The sequence below is a fragment of the Amphimedon queenslandica genome, unplaced genomic scaffold (genome assembly GCF_000090795.2).
Source record: "Amphimedon queenslandica unplaced genomic scaffold, v1.1 AMPQUscaffold_13435, whole genome shotgun sequence".
Taxonomy (NCBI): Eukaryota; Metazoa; Porifera; class Demospongiae; order Haplosclerida; family Niphatidae; genus Amphimedon; species Amphimedon queenslandica.
The window spans coordinates 22,996-38,302 of NW_003546329.1; the positions used below are offsets into that span (position 1 = coordinate 22,996).

General features: G+C 35.6%; 1 protein-coding gene across 3 annotated transcripts; it reads right to left on the reverse strand.

The window, feature by feature from the left end:
- Positions 1-445: 445 nt before the first annotated feature.
- On the reverse strand, positions 446-15,279 carry LOC105312522 (rap guanine nucleotide exchange factor 6-like). 3 transcript variants are annotated; one of them, XM_019995695.1, is made up of 39 exons: positions 14,739-15,279; positions 13,549-13,619; positions 13,389-13,445; positions 13,105-13,267; positions 12,239-12,487; positions 11,679-11,854; positions 11,337-11,577; positions 11,120-11,198; positions 10,981-11,012; positions 10,809-10,913; positions 10,322-10,480; positions 9,504-9,650; positions 8,204-8,368; positions 8,053-8,151; positions 7,868-7,939; positions 7,494-7,625; positions 7,399-7,446; positions 7,167-7,227; positions 7,059-7,096; positions 6,612-6,720; positions 6,214-6,251; positions 6,060-6,127; positions 5,273-5,477; positions 4,944-5,051; positions 3,875-3,951; positions 3,710-3,820; positions 3,172-3,310; positions 2,860-2,961; positions 2,641-2,740; positions 2,509-2,557; positions 2,339-2,417; positions 1,883-2,110; positions 1,645-1,791; positions 1,486-1,582; positions 1,254-1,328; positions 1,114-1,161; positions 939-1,007; positions 801-878; positions 446-703 (listed from the first exon to the last, which is right to left on the reverse strand). In XM_019995695.1, exons 1-39 carry the CDS (start codon positions 14,811-14,813, stop codon positions 657-659), a joined length of 4,143 nt encoding a protein of 1,380 aa, XP_019851254.1. In that variant the 5' UTR covers positions 14,814-15,279; the 3' UTR covers positions 446-656. The 3 variants fall into 3 exon arrangements, with proteins under 3 accessions (XP_019851254.1, XP_019851253.1, XP_019851252.1); XM_019995694.1 differs by having other exon boundaries at positions 801-875; positions 11,337-11,628; XM_019995693.1 differs by having other exon boundaries at positions 11,337-11,628.
- Positions 15,280-15,307: the final 28 nt, after the last annotated feature.

The following is a 15,307-nucleotide window of genomic DNA, read 5'->3' on the forward strand; positions in this document are numbered from 1 at the left end:
CCCTAAACAAAAAGACCTGAAACTAAAATACTTCTAAGCAAAATGTCTACATATGCTGCATCTTTTGCTATGCATGTATTTAGATCTATACATATAAAAATAATTACTTTTTTTGTTTTTCTGCTTCTCTTGTAACCTAACACACTTGTTTTGCCATGTTCATCCATAGTAGGTTTACTTGTATCATTAGACAATAAGACAGCAGTTTTATATAAAACACTGATAGTACTTCTTGTGAACTAATAAATACTTTTATTTTATGAATTCATAATAATGAATAATATTAAGTAATTTCTAAGGGATGGATTTGGTGACTATAAAATCATGAATGCACCTTTGCCATGATCATCAAGTCATATCTGTGAACATGCTCATCACATGCAGGCATCTGAAATTTGATCCTTCTACAACTAAATATCTATTACAACTGCTGGTCTTCAATCAGTACATTACAGTTGTATCACAAAGCAAAATAATCAAGTGTAAATTCTGACAATAATAAAAATAGAAACAGAAGCGACAAGATGCTGATAACGTCAACACACAAAAAAGGAAAATAATAATAATAACAACAACAACAACAATAATAATAATAATACAGTAACTACAAAATTGAAAATTGATAGTTTATATAACCTCAAACATATGGGTCATTGTCAGTCTTTTTTGGATATCATAGGAGCACTGCTTGTACTAGTGAATGCTGTAGATGCAATAAAATAAATAAATACAACAATAGACAAGTAGCAACTCACATACAATGGACTGCTACACATTTACATGCATAATGTCACACTTACAATTCATAGAAGGCGATCGAGGTGAATAATCAGCATCAACATCAAGAGGCATAGATGGATTCAATGATGCAGTAGCTACTTATAATAAAGAGATAGTATTAATAAGGAATAACTATACTTAGTACATTAAATACTTACCAGGTATACTAATGGTGGCAGGAGAAGAGCTTGTAGGACAAAGATCAATACTTTGGTGGGCAGATATATCTATAGCATTAAAAAACCATAATTTACTTTTACTGCACATACAGTGGGTCAGTAGCATGTACAGTACATGTACATGTACATGGTGCATCATTATGTAAATACTTACCTGATCCAAGAGAGTTTGCAGTTGGCGATGGCGATATATTAGCACTGCCTAAAAGTTTTATAAAAATGAATAAAATGCAATTACGCATATACATAACTCTTGTATGCAGATACATACATACAGTTGAGTAAATAACTTACGATGCTTAGATTCTACTACTAGAGATTTCTTTCCCTTCATTGGGCTGGATGGTGTACGTTTGTTAACATTTGATACTACAATAAAAATACGCATGTACATTGTACATGGATTATGTGGTAAATGGATTGCTATTGGTAAGTTTTTGAACATACAATTATTACATCAAAAGCTAATTTCCACTAACAAGTAGTACATCATGAGTCATACATACACTCTACATGTGCTACTTACATTTCTCTTGACTGTCCACAATTTGCTCCAAGTAGTTTTCATCCTGAAGCACGTACTTTTGTGACAAGTGTTTGCTCACCATTTTTGACAATCGACTCTGAAAAAAAAAGAATAAATAGATCGTTTTGATCTATTCATGTGACAGTCATGTGACCTTACATGCATGTATACTCGCTTGAGTGCATTCTCGGTCAGTGAGACGGTGTTTGTTGGACTCCGCTGTTTCCAACGTAAAGACCCATGAAGAGACCCAATGGTCCTATTGTATATACCTAACTGACTCAAATCAACCTCAGGGGGCGTTGGCTGAGAGGTAAAGAGAAAGGACGGGAGAGGTAAGAGAGAATGAAAGATGAGAGGGTAAAAAGAATAGCAATGAATAGTCTTTGTCTCATACCTCAATGGTAGCTGTACAGAATCCTTTAACAATCCTAATTTGCCTTGAGAGCATCCTCAGTTTCTCAAAGTTAATCAACCCGCTGACAATGGTGTCGTTACCATCAAAGAGGAAGGTGAGGTCTTTCTTGATGATGGGGAAGAATGGTATCAGAGGAGGCTGAGTCTGTCGCTGTAGCTCACGGTATTTCACCATATTGTGAAAGGGATTCATGAAAGAACCCAAATCCTATATAAAAGACATTGGTATAAACACAAATATACAGAAATAAATCTAAACAGATGTAGTGTACATTTTACATCATATACACTGCATGGTACATGTAATTATAGTGAAACAAAGTAATCAACAAAAAGGTTGAAGGGCTAACAATAACATATACATGTACATTACATGTACATGTACATATATGTAATGTATATCAATTTGGATGCGCTATATCTTGTTCATACAAACCTCCATTGTTTTCTTGTATCTGTGCGGCACTTTCTCCCATGATGATCTGAGTCTCTGTACTAGTCCGTGATTGAGACCACTGTATGTGATGTATGTATGGGAATGAGAAGAGGATCACATGAGGTTGGGTCACATGAGGTTGGGTCACATGACTTAAAGCTCTAGCTTACCTTAACAAGTGAAACATCGTATTATAATTCTTTAAAGTTTTACAACATTCTGAAAGAGAGAAAGAAAGGAACAAAGTAAAAATTGATAATTAAAGGCATTCAAATCAATGAAACTTATTAATATTGACTTACTTGCTATCTTTATGAAGTGTTTGATTATTTTCGATCTATTGGTAGCACTTGGTTCAGAGACTATTGTTGTTATAACCCAATACATCTCATCATTTGGTATCTAAGAACAATTATAATGACAATTCACATTAAGATGTAAACACAGTCTAACAATCTTCTCCCTTTCTATCTTCTTCCCAACACACTCTCTCTCTCCCTTTCTCTCTCTCTCTCTCGTACTTCTTCAAACTCAATGAGATGTCTTCTTGCTGCTTTGTCAGGACTCTTCCATAAGTCGGAAATGAACTCTGATGGGAAAATGCTGCTAAACACACTGGAATCCTGTACAATACAAAAATATAAATAGACTCATAAATACCCTCACAATCCATCACCCTTATTCTTATGTCTTTCTCTTCCCTCCTCCTCTTCCCCTCTCTCTCTCTCTTTTCCTCCCCTTCCTCTCTCTCTCTTCCTCTCTCTCTCTTCCCCCTCTCTCTCTTCCTCTCTCTCTCTTCCCCCTCTCTCTCTTCCTCTCTCTCTCTCTCTTACTCTTCTAGTAAGTTCTTCAGCCACTTGCATTGCCTTAAGGTTATAAATAAGCTCCCATTGACGACTTTCCTTTACAATACGTTCAGCCTCTTCATCTTGCACTAGTGTACCATGATATGCTCTCTCCTTCAAGTAATATCTAATAGCATACACATAGAAATACATTTTTTTTAAATCAAAATCTATCCAACACCCATGATAGATCAGAGGTCTTCAAGAAGTGCCTTGGACAATTATTGTCATTAATAATTTCAGGGCTTACAATACATATACATGTATGTAGCTTCAAAATTGTTAAATTTACTGATACAAAACAATATGTCCTACATGTGATTGCATGTAAAAGTTTGAAGCTGATTAAAAATGATAAAAAGAGCATTTCTGAACTGAGACTAGACATCATATGTGCACATGTACTTGTACATAAATAGAGTAACTAAATTCAATTGACAATACAACTGACAATTTCCGTATACCGAACACAATAACAAATACAACCTACAGCCACATGTACAATACATAGGGTATTAATATGCACCTGCTTCCAAGTCCAATGAAATTAGCTAAGTCAGTGAGATGGCCTGGTAATACAGAGTTCTTAATGGGGCCACTGCGACTCTGGACTGTCACCATACATATACAGAACTCACTAAAAGTGGGAGGAGCATATTAACGTTGCCAAGGAGACAAGGTGCGAACTTACTCTGAAGGAGAAGGAACGAAACGGTCGGGATAGAAATCCTTCACTCCTCTCTCTATGATCTCAGCTACGGTAGTAGCCTGGAAAAATCAATATTGTATTAATTAATGGAATAAAGTATGTACAGTATATGTGCAATCCTACATGACATTTCAATTTATAATGTACATGTACAATTTAAACATCCAACACTATCATGAAGAGCTCTCTTCTAGCCATTTTTGATGAAATTTGGCCAGAAATCCTGCACTATAGTATAGCAAAGACTTGGGCCCAAATTTTGGAAATTCATAAAAAATCCAATTTTGATTGGAATAAGCTCAAACTTTGTACACAACATAAGAACATGTATACGCATCAGAAAAAAAATATAAAAATGCAGAATTCTCTCCTAGTCATTTTTGGCAAAATTTGGCCAATAACCCTGTACTATAGTACAGGGACTTTGGCTCAATTTTAGAGCAACTTTAAAAATTCGTAAAAAAATCTAATTTTGATTGGAATAAGCTCAAACTTTCTACACAACATAAGAACATCTATATGCATCAGGAAAAATGATAAAAATGCAGAATTCTCTCCTAGTCATTTTTGGTAAAATTTGGCCAATAACCCTGTACTATAGTACAGGGAATTTGGCTCAATTTTGGAGCAAATTTAAAAATTCGTAAAAAATCTAATTTTGATTGGAATAAGCTCAAACTTTCTACACAACATAAGAACATCTATACGCATCAGGAAAAATTATAAAAATGCAGAATTCTCTCCTAGTCATTTTTGGTAAAATTTGGCCAATAACCCTGTACTATAGTACAGGGACTTTGATCCGATTTTGGAGTAACTTTAAAAATTCGTAAAAAAATCTAATTTTGATTGGAATAAACTCAAACTTTCTACACAACATAAGAACATGTAGACGCATCAGAAAAATTTCTAAAAATGCAGAATTCTCTCCTAGTCATTTTTGATAAAATTTGGCCAAAGTCTCTGTACACAATATTTTGAAGCAAATTTAAAACCACAATAACAAAATTAAGAGCCACTGCCCATAAAATTACGAATCCCTATCTCTTACAGGGGTAATGTCCAGATACTTGACAGAGTGATCCAGAGCATACAGCTTGACAACAGAGTCAACAACATGTGTCCTACTGTGTCTCCCACTGCCGCCATGTCGCCTTACCTAATAATAGTGAATAGCATGTATACATGTAAATTAGAAAAAAAAGGAAATATAGATATACAAATAGTAATACAATGTAGTAGTGTAAGATTAGCCACTATACTACTAAAATGAGGCTAATTTTAATATAATACTAAAAAGAGGAAATACAAGTAGGAGGACAGTCATGTTGCATGGTTTCACTGTACATGCGGGCGGCTTCACTCTAGAGTATAAAGTACCTTTGGTGAATTATGAGTATTTAGTGTGTGTAAGTCTTCAGCAGATGAAGCCGGTCGCAATACTTTACCAGACGATGACCCGCCGTCGTCTAAGAGATTCTCTTCTGAGGCTTTACGAGCCCCGAGTTTCTTACGAGCCTTCAGCGGACCTGAGGGACTCTCGGAGCCGGTATTTGACTCTGACTGGGTCGAACTGTGTTGATGTCTGTTAGAATAACAAATACAAGTAATTGTACCATACCATACATGTAATTGTATTTATTATTATAGCTGCTCATGCAGATAATCACGTGTATGCATATCACATACTTTTACATAACAAAAATACGATAACACTACATATAAATGTAGAATTGTAGATATACTGTACATATATACAGTATATACAATGCATGTATATTTGTCTAAATTGTGTTAAACTAAATGTGAACCTTTCAATGAGGTGTGCACATTATGTTTAATTTACAGTACATTTAATGTTTGTCGACAGCTGCAATAAAGTGTACATTGTAATGGAGGGCATGTTTATATCCATAGAAACGCAAACCAATTAAAATACATGTACATGTACATGTACATATATGTAGAGACAATTAGCCAATTTAGCCAATATCAATTAGGCAATATCAATTAAAAACTGAGCCCTCCCTCAGTATGTATAGTACATGTACATGTACATGCATAATAATTAAAATTCAAATACTTTTGATACATGTACAATATTCCAGCTGCATGTACATGTACATGTACATGTAGGTCTGTCTGTAGGTGTGTGACCCTCAATTACCTTAGTCTTGATCTGAATTTCTCCATACTCGATTTACTAACTGATTTAAAAATAGGCTTTAGAAATCCCTAAACAGAGAGAGAGAGGGCAGGAGCAAATAGAAGGGATTAGGAGGAGGATGAAAAGATGTTTAATAATTTAATATTTTACTTACTGGTCCTCTTTTCTTTATTTTAGGTGAATCTGATTGAGCTAGAGAGAGAAAGAGAAAGAGAAAGAAGGGAGTCACATGATAGTCACATGGTCAGCGTATATTGTGGCCAATCAAAATTTTAATGTTTATTCTCAATAGAATATGTAAATGCCAGATTTTGCCATAATTAAAAAGGAGAGAATTTTCCATATTCATATTTTTTCCTAATACATGTACATGTACTTATGTTGCATAGAAAGTTTGGGCTGATTCAAATCAAAATTGGATTTTTTATGAGTTTTTAAAGTTGCTCCATATTGAAACATGCTTATAGCCTTATGTGTAATTTTAGTCCACTTAGTCATCATGCTTTATGTGAACCCTACATGATACTACAATGTACATGCATAACTCCTTACCAGTGGATGATGCTGATTTGTTGGTCTTTAAAGCAGTTGAGGCCGAAGTCGAATTGCTTCTCGATATGAAGGAATGAGAAGGAACTGACACTGTGTGGGATCTTTGTATCTAAAAATAGAACAATAAAGGCAATGAGTCATTATGACATCATCAAGGTAATTACTGCACACACAGTTTATACTGTAATTATCTGTAATTGTTCTAATAATGATAATTCAATTAATAACAGATCAATTAGAGAGTTACGAGCATTCAAAAAGAACATTCCAAGGACCATGTAGAGCACAAGGTCGTTTAAGGAAATGGCTATAAAAACCACATATTGATGCTCTTAAAAATGAACAATTCTTCACAGAAAAGATTTTTGTTAAAACTAACTATCTTATATTATATCATTCATTATTACATTATACAATGTAAATGTAGATAATGTATTATTGACTTACTTCAACATGTTGGGGCTCAAGCATAAACTGCTTAAACTCTGTAAAGAAGAGGAGGAGTAGAGAAGAGGTTTTAAAAATGGCTTCAAAACTAACAAGGTTTTGTCTTACTTGGTAAACTGAATTTAACAACTATTTCTAGTTTATAATTCTTTTGAAGTATTTGCAAGACCTAAAACAATACAAAAACAATGACACCACAATTTTACCACTGTCTCTATAGTTTCTACTATACTCTCTTACATTGTAGCTTTCTCCAAATTTTCTCTCTCCCTCTTTCTCTCCCCCTCCCACCCTCTCTCTGACTCTCTCCCCCTCCCTCTCTCTCCTTCTCTTCTCTTACCTCTCTAAGTTCTTTTCCTTCACATTTAGTATCATTGATTGACAGTATCTAGTACAAATAACTCCATAAACAGGTTAAACAGGTTTATTGCTCACTTGATCGCCGACTTTAAGTCCCTCTTGTGCCGGAATCGAGTTGGGAACTATCTCAGAGACAAATATCGGTTGTCTTAGCTCCCACCCACCGACCACTGAGAAATCCAATGGACTATTAATGCCATCTCTCTCCTGGTACAGAAAATAAAATAAATATACATGTAGAGAAATACAAAAATACTGCATAGTTGACTAGACAAAATCAAACTATTATGTATGAAAGTTGTAAAATAACAAGTTTTTTTACATGAATTACTACAAGACAGTTAAGACAGTTACAGTTACATGCACGTATACATGTACATGTACATGTATGTGTGTAGAGTAGACACATGCAGCTATAATGTACATGTGTACATGTAGATAAACTGTACCATTTGAATAGTTCGATATTTAGCATTAGATATCCTTGCCTCGTCAAGAATCCTCTTCTCACCAATCTTACTCTAAAAATAAATAAATCAATCAATTAAATTCATACATGTACATGTACATGTGTATTAATGTTATAGAGTACAGAGATTATATACATGTATATGTACATGTACATTAATTGTACCTCTTCTATCAAAACTTCTTCAAACCAATCGAGAAACGAATCATCTTCCTCAAAATCAGCATAATGCTCACTGACCCAATTCAAGACTATCATCGTGATCTAAGGACACACCCTCTCATAATAACCACACCCCCAGACACACCCCACTTACTCTCTCCCGTTGCTCTGGCAGCCCTTTGCTCCAGGTATCCTTGATCTTTGATACAATTGGATCAATGGAATCAAAGAATGAACGATACGTGAGCAAGAAATCAGAATGGAAGGTGTCATCCACACCCTCCTCCAATAGGTAGTCTAATAACTTCTGTGGGGTTGCCTAATGTAAAGATATAAATTTATATTTTTATTTTTATCAATATTGATTATTTTCATTATGATTCATTTATAGGGTGTTCAGTACAAATGAAGGTAAAATGGTCCAGAAATTTAAAAATACATACATGTACATGTACATGTACATGATGTAGATTAAAATATTAATATCTTAATATTAAAATAATGTGTATAAATAAAGATGTAACAGTACATGTACAATGTACTTATAAGTCTAAATCTTTCTGTAGCAAGAGGCATACATTTATATTAATATTTTGGTGTCTCAGAGGAAGAGAGAAAGAGGAAAGGGAGGGCATGGACAGGAGGTGACCCATAAAAGGAAGGATTATTAAGCTAATAACATTAAACATAGTTTGTTTATAAATAAGAATAATGATAAACATAGGAACAAACAATATACTCGCTCTGTGTAACATGAGATATTTGTACAGCAGCTATAGTGTACATAATTCTGTGTATAGATCTACATACATGTACATGTACATGATACATGCAGTTAATAAACATCCACACCCAAGGACATACAAGTAACATTCACAGAGAAAACACAATTAAGCCTCCAAGTAATACAAGGAATACAAGGAATACAAGGAATACAAGGAATAGAGGGCCCCAGTGTGTGACTGGCTAGGGAGCACACATGGATGAGTAAGAGCAGCTGTGGACCAGTTGGCATCTACTACTGACAATAAGAGCAACTCCCACAAAACCAGCTAAGGAGGAGGTAAAGCACCTACACACACTCTACATACATACATGTACATACATATACATGTACATACATGTACACGTATATATACATACACATAAATAATATAATATATTCTGTATCAACAAGCATCATATTATATGACACCCCACACATTCTATATACACAGATCTACTCCTCATACTAACTGATACACAACACATTATACGATGCACTAGCTAGTACAACTTGACACTTATTATTACTACAAGTGTGTACATGTATGTACATAACATACGTCTCTACAGTGACAAACATCCTCTTAATAGAGTACAGTGTACTATGTATGTATTAGCAAATTTAATAGTATACCATGTACTAATCGAATGATGTGTGAGTGCAGTGCTTGTGATTCAAAACAACTGACCTGAACTACAAAATATCCTTCTCTCTTGGCAGAGACAGCTCTCTTCTCTAGTACTGCCACCACTTGACCGTTTTCCTCTATCCTCTTTAAGTTCTCTTCTCCTTGAGCCAGGACTCTACCATACTCTTCTGAGGATACATAACATAACTAAGAGAAGAGAGGGGAAAGAAGAGTTAGGGAGAGAGAGAGAGAGGAAATAGATATAGAGTAACAGAAAAAAGATAAGGGAGGGAGAAAATAATATTTAATTGGTAGGGAGGAGTGTATAACATAAACACGTATCATCAATTGGTTTAATAAACAGAATGAAAGTAAATATCATAATAATTATACTAAACATTAACAGTTTCAGACAAAATAAACAATTTTTGTGCCATACAGTACAATCAATACATGGAAAGCCCCACATGTACATGCACAACCAGTTCCTTGATATAATATGACATTTCAGTACATGTATGTGACAATTGTAAGCACATTGTGTGTGATGTGTATGTGTAGTGCAGGAGTCTATAAAGACAAAACAAGAATGTAATAATGTTATAGTGTCAAATTGTTGTGATTTTATGATTTGATCGTCATCATTACACAATCATAATATACTCCCTTATACTACATACAGTACAATACATACGAACCATATCTAGATGTACAGTGTATGTACAATATATGTATTACAGTGTACATGGTAATTGTGTATGCATACATCAAAATATCAAATATACTTATAATCTAATAAAAAGGTGATAGAAGATACATACATGTGTGCATGTACATTCACGTGAGTGTGTGTGTGTCAGGCCACATCATGTACTCACTTGACAATCCTTTGATGATGTCACAAGCTTTCCTCTGTGGGGAAGGACTTTAAGGCTCTTTGAGACTCCAAAAGTCTCTCCGATATGAAATATCTTGTCAGTCTCAGAGTCCCTGATCTGCCTTACCTGACCATGGAGAACAACAAACCACTTGTTGACCTGAGAATAGGAAGAAAGAGTAAAGTATACATGTAAACTAAATGATAATGTACATGTACATGTACATGTACATGCAATGGAAAAAGGTACATGTACATGCAATGGAAAAAGGTACATGTACATGTAACAGGAGGAAAGGGTAGGTGCATGTATGAGAGTAAAAATATGATCACTACTTCATTGAATTAGAATCACACAGCATAACAACAATAATATATAACAGAATAATACATTTGTATGTACTTATGTATACAATGATTATTGAATATAGTTTATATACTCTATGTAATTCAATAAATATAATATAATTATATTATTATCAAAGTACTTGCTCTCCATTGTCAACAACAACGCTCCCTTCCTCAGGAAATGTAGTCAGTAACAGAACCTGAAACAAAGCTCGGCGAATGTTGGAGGTCATGTTGGAAAACGCCTACAAAGAAAGAACAAAATGTCAGTAATATCTGAATAATAATAAATATATATCAGTTTAAACTAACAGGCATGTACTGGAGAACATCAGTGACTCTCTCTGGATTGAATGAGAAGGAGAAAAAAAAAATCAATGTTAACATTATTAAATAATATTACTAATTTACTACACATTTACATGTACATGTACATGTATTGTACACTGACCAATGTCCTCATCAGTTCTCTCAGGAGGTGGCTTATTCAATACTTCATATACTGAGTCCATCCCTGGGGAGCTTGATGTCTATACACAACACACAAGAACATAAATATCACACATACACACAGCAGATGCATACTTTTACTAATGCATAATATTTACAATATAAAACGATACTAATTATGAAACCACACCCACCACTAGTTCGAAACCCACGCCCACCTCAGAATGTGCCGACTCTTCATCATCAGAATCGATATCGACTTGACTCTCCGACAAATAATCCAAAGATCCAACCGAGTCTCTGAGTGACCTTTGACTAGTAGGAGGGGCACTTCTCCTATGAGCGACCTTCCTCCTGTCCCTAAGGGTCACTTCAGTTGCTGGTATCTTCTTCCCCCTCCCTCTCTCCCTCTCTCTCTCTCCTCCAGTCAGTGGATCATCTTCAAGAGCTCTGTGAAGACTATCATTGGAAACAGATAAAGTTTTAACGTCTTTCTCATCAAATCTAAAACTATTTAGCATTCCGTCAGGCACATGGTTGATACATTAGGTAAGGCTCACTGTTGATCGTCCTTGGAGGCGTGGCCGTGCTTTTGACTCATCCTCCGACTGTCGTTCTCTATCTCAATCTCGTCCTCATCATCATGGTTACCAATGTGATCCAGCGGGTCCAGTTTCTCTAAGCCCCATACGTCACGTGAGGCATACTCAGTGCTCAGACTCTTATCCAACGAATACTAAATAATAATATACATGTAAGTAAACGTACAGTGCATGGATTATAAAGGGGTATATGATAGTTCTTATAGTTCTGTGGCTTCGGAGTTTATAGGTGTGCAAGAAAATATTTACATAATTCTAAATAGGATTAAAATAAGAATTTACTTACTTGCGTCATGCAGTATTGTGAATTAGAATCAATACATGACGTAGAGTAAAAATATCAACTCTCTCTCTCTCCCTTCATCTTTCACTTTCTCTCACATTATTCCTCCCTTACATGCGCATCTCTCCCTTACACATTCACTCACTCTCCCTCTAATACACATGTACATGTACATGTAATATATTCACTCTCCCCCCTCTCTCTCTAATACACAACACGTTCCATGCATTCAAACCTTGTGTGATGGTTTCTTCTCATCTCCTAGCAGTTCTCCATCAGAGAGGCTCACTGATTCCTCCTTGGACTGATGATTGGCATTAGTACAGTGAGTAGGAGTGATACTTCCACTGTTAGTGTGGGCACTGCCCTGTGTCCCTGCTGAGGTTGTGAGTGTCATTTCTAAACTGTTTGTCAGGGATCCTGTCGCTGTGCTATTTTTAGCTCTTCGCATAAATCTATCCAATTCCTTATCAGTGTAACTGATCTGAGTATGAGGGGGAGAGAGAGAGGGAGAGGAAGGGGAAGTGGGAAAAGGAGGAAGAGAAAGAGAAAAGGGAAAGATTAACTAAACAAGAGGCAGAAGTACATGTACTATGGAGTCCCTAATACAGTACTTTATTGATAGTGAAATAAATCTACTTCTATTTTATGTTACATTATGCATTATTTTGTCTCCATTCTATGACAGAATATATAACACAGACAATCCATCAGCTTACAAAACACAATACATTTATCAAAACTGAGTATATGTGCTACTGTTTGTGCATGTGTAATGTGTATGTCACCTTACAAATGCCAGTGTGTGTGTGTGTGAGTGCAAAACATTTCACTGGAACAGAATAAATTCCTCAATAATGTAGAGCATATAAACAGTGATTAAGTGTACAGTATACAAGCAATGAAATGTGCCCTAACACAGTGTACAGTATAACAGTATAGTGTGTGCCTGTGTGCTTGTGTTTGTTTCTGTGTGACAGACTAACAGTATCAGAACGTCAAATGTGAATAACAACTGACAATGAATCAGCAATATGTATACCATAATGTAGTTATATGCAGTATAATTTATACGCGTACATGTACATGTACAATTATTACTTTTAACAGCTCAGTGTTCTCTTTAGTGACGAGACAGGTATCTGTTCTTAGATTAGTATCAATGCACTGTCCAAAGCTGCAACCAGCTCCATACGTGTAGTACGTGGATATTAGCACACTGCCATAGACAATGTAATACCATGATGAGGCTATGTCACCAGGTCTAGAGAGAGAGAGAGGGAGGGGGAGAGAGAAAGGAGGAATAAGGGGAAAAATAAGATGGATAAAATTTGAAAGTATGATAAGAATGATAAGGAGTTTATAATAAAGAAGCTTTGACTCACTGATAGAGCTCAGTGTTGTTTGGATGTACTTCGTATGTGATTTGATTCAATACCGTCCTATATAGGAATATAATCAAAACAAAGATGACATTGGCATTTTAGTTCTAATTCATCCTCATCTCTACTTCTCTCCCTCTTTCTCTCTCTCTGAAACTCCTACCTCAAGGAAGAACTGTCAAATGTCTGGAATTCACTTAGCTTCTTCAAAATATGACAAATGTAATCACTCTCCTGGACATCATAAAGAGAAAACAGAATGATATTCATAGCTGATGATGTACAACTTAAGTTACAATTAGGAGACACTTCTATTATTATAACTACTAAGCTGTTATTATTATTAATGTACCCACTGTAGGAGACTAATAAACAACAGAAAGCCACAAACATCTAGTTATACATGCATGTACTAGTGCTGTATATAGGGTATTAGCAAGTGGGGTAATAATAATAATAATAATAATAATACACACACATGTACATAAACATGGATGCACAGTAGAATTAGCAGTGGAACAACAAAGTATGCACACGGTGAGATTAAATGGCTAATATGTACAAAATGGACTAATACATTATGTACATTAGCTAAAATATACACCATAATCACACACTACTTATAGGAAGAGAAAGAGCATATAAGCATTAATTACGTATGCACACATATGGAGAGAGATGATAAACTGGATAGTGTTACTTTAGTAGACGCACAATTAAAATACAAGGGCTAAAGCAACAAGACAGAAACAAGACAGCAGGAGGACAAAATTAAGGGAAACAAGTGGGCAAGAAGAGAGAGAGAGAGAGAGGAATGAGAAGAAGTCAGAGAGAGAGGGAGTATAGCAACTCTAGTATTATTCTCTACTATAACAATAGTAAGAAACAATAATATGCAGTACAGACACACACATGACACTCTTGTTGGAGTTTACACAGTCTCAGGAGAGCTCATATTAGTCAGGCATGTGGGCGTGGAAAGGGCAGTGTACATGAATGTGTGTACATCAGCAGTAGAGGATAATCCCTCTAGGGTAGTACAAGGAATTACAGGAAAAAACTTAAAACATTAAGTAGTAGAAAACAGTTCATGCCATGTACATGTACATGTATATGCATGCAAAGTGTTTTGAAATGAGGCAGAAAAGAGGGAAAGTTGAGGTTGATACAGAAACTGAACCAGGAGGGGAAGGTTTGAAGCATGTAAGGGAAAAGCAGTTAGAAATGAAAGTGTGTCTGTTAGAATATAATGTTGCTTTAGTAACTTAATGAAAACAATGCAAGTTAACACTAGCCATCTCGGAATAGGCTGACTATTAGTGGTAATATAATGTATGCTTGTGGCTCTCTTGCCTGTGATGTCCGTGATGAGACTGGTTTCTTGATAGCATCAATGAACTGTTGTGTGAATATGGTGCTGTCTTCCATGACTTACTGTACATGGAATCTCCTCTATCAATAACTAGAAGGAGTGGAGAGAAAGAGAGAGAGAGAGAGAGGGGTAGGGCGAGTCAGAGAGGTGAAGGGTGATTGTTGAGTGGTTTTGATAAGAGGCACTGGTTTAATCCTCCTCCTTTGCAGTCCTTTCTCTCTTGCTCATTCAAGGATGGCTGTCCCGTTATGGCTGAAAAGTACAGTTTGAAATAAAGTCCAGAGGTCTGTGAAGTAAAAACAAGAGTAGAAACTGTGGCAGATTGTGTTATAAAGTCTTGGCTGGCTCCTGGAGCAGTGTATATCAGTCTAAAAGACAAACGACCATGCCTAGTCTCATTATAAGAAAGATCAGGACTCTTAATTATGCGGATAATACGGTATTATCCACACCCACAAAAGGTGTGGCTGGCTAGGGAAAATATCATTGGAATGTGGAATGGAATGTGTACATCTTTCCCTTTTCCTTTGGACATGTGGTTACTTATCTG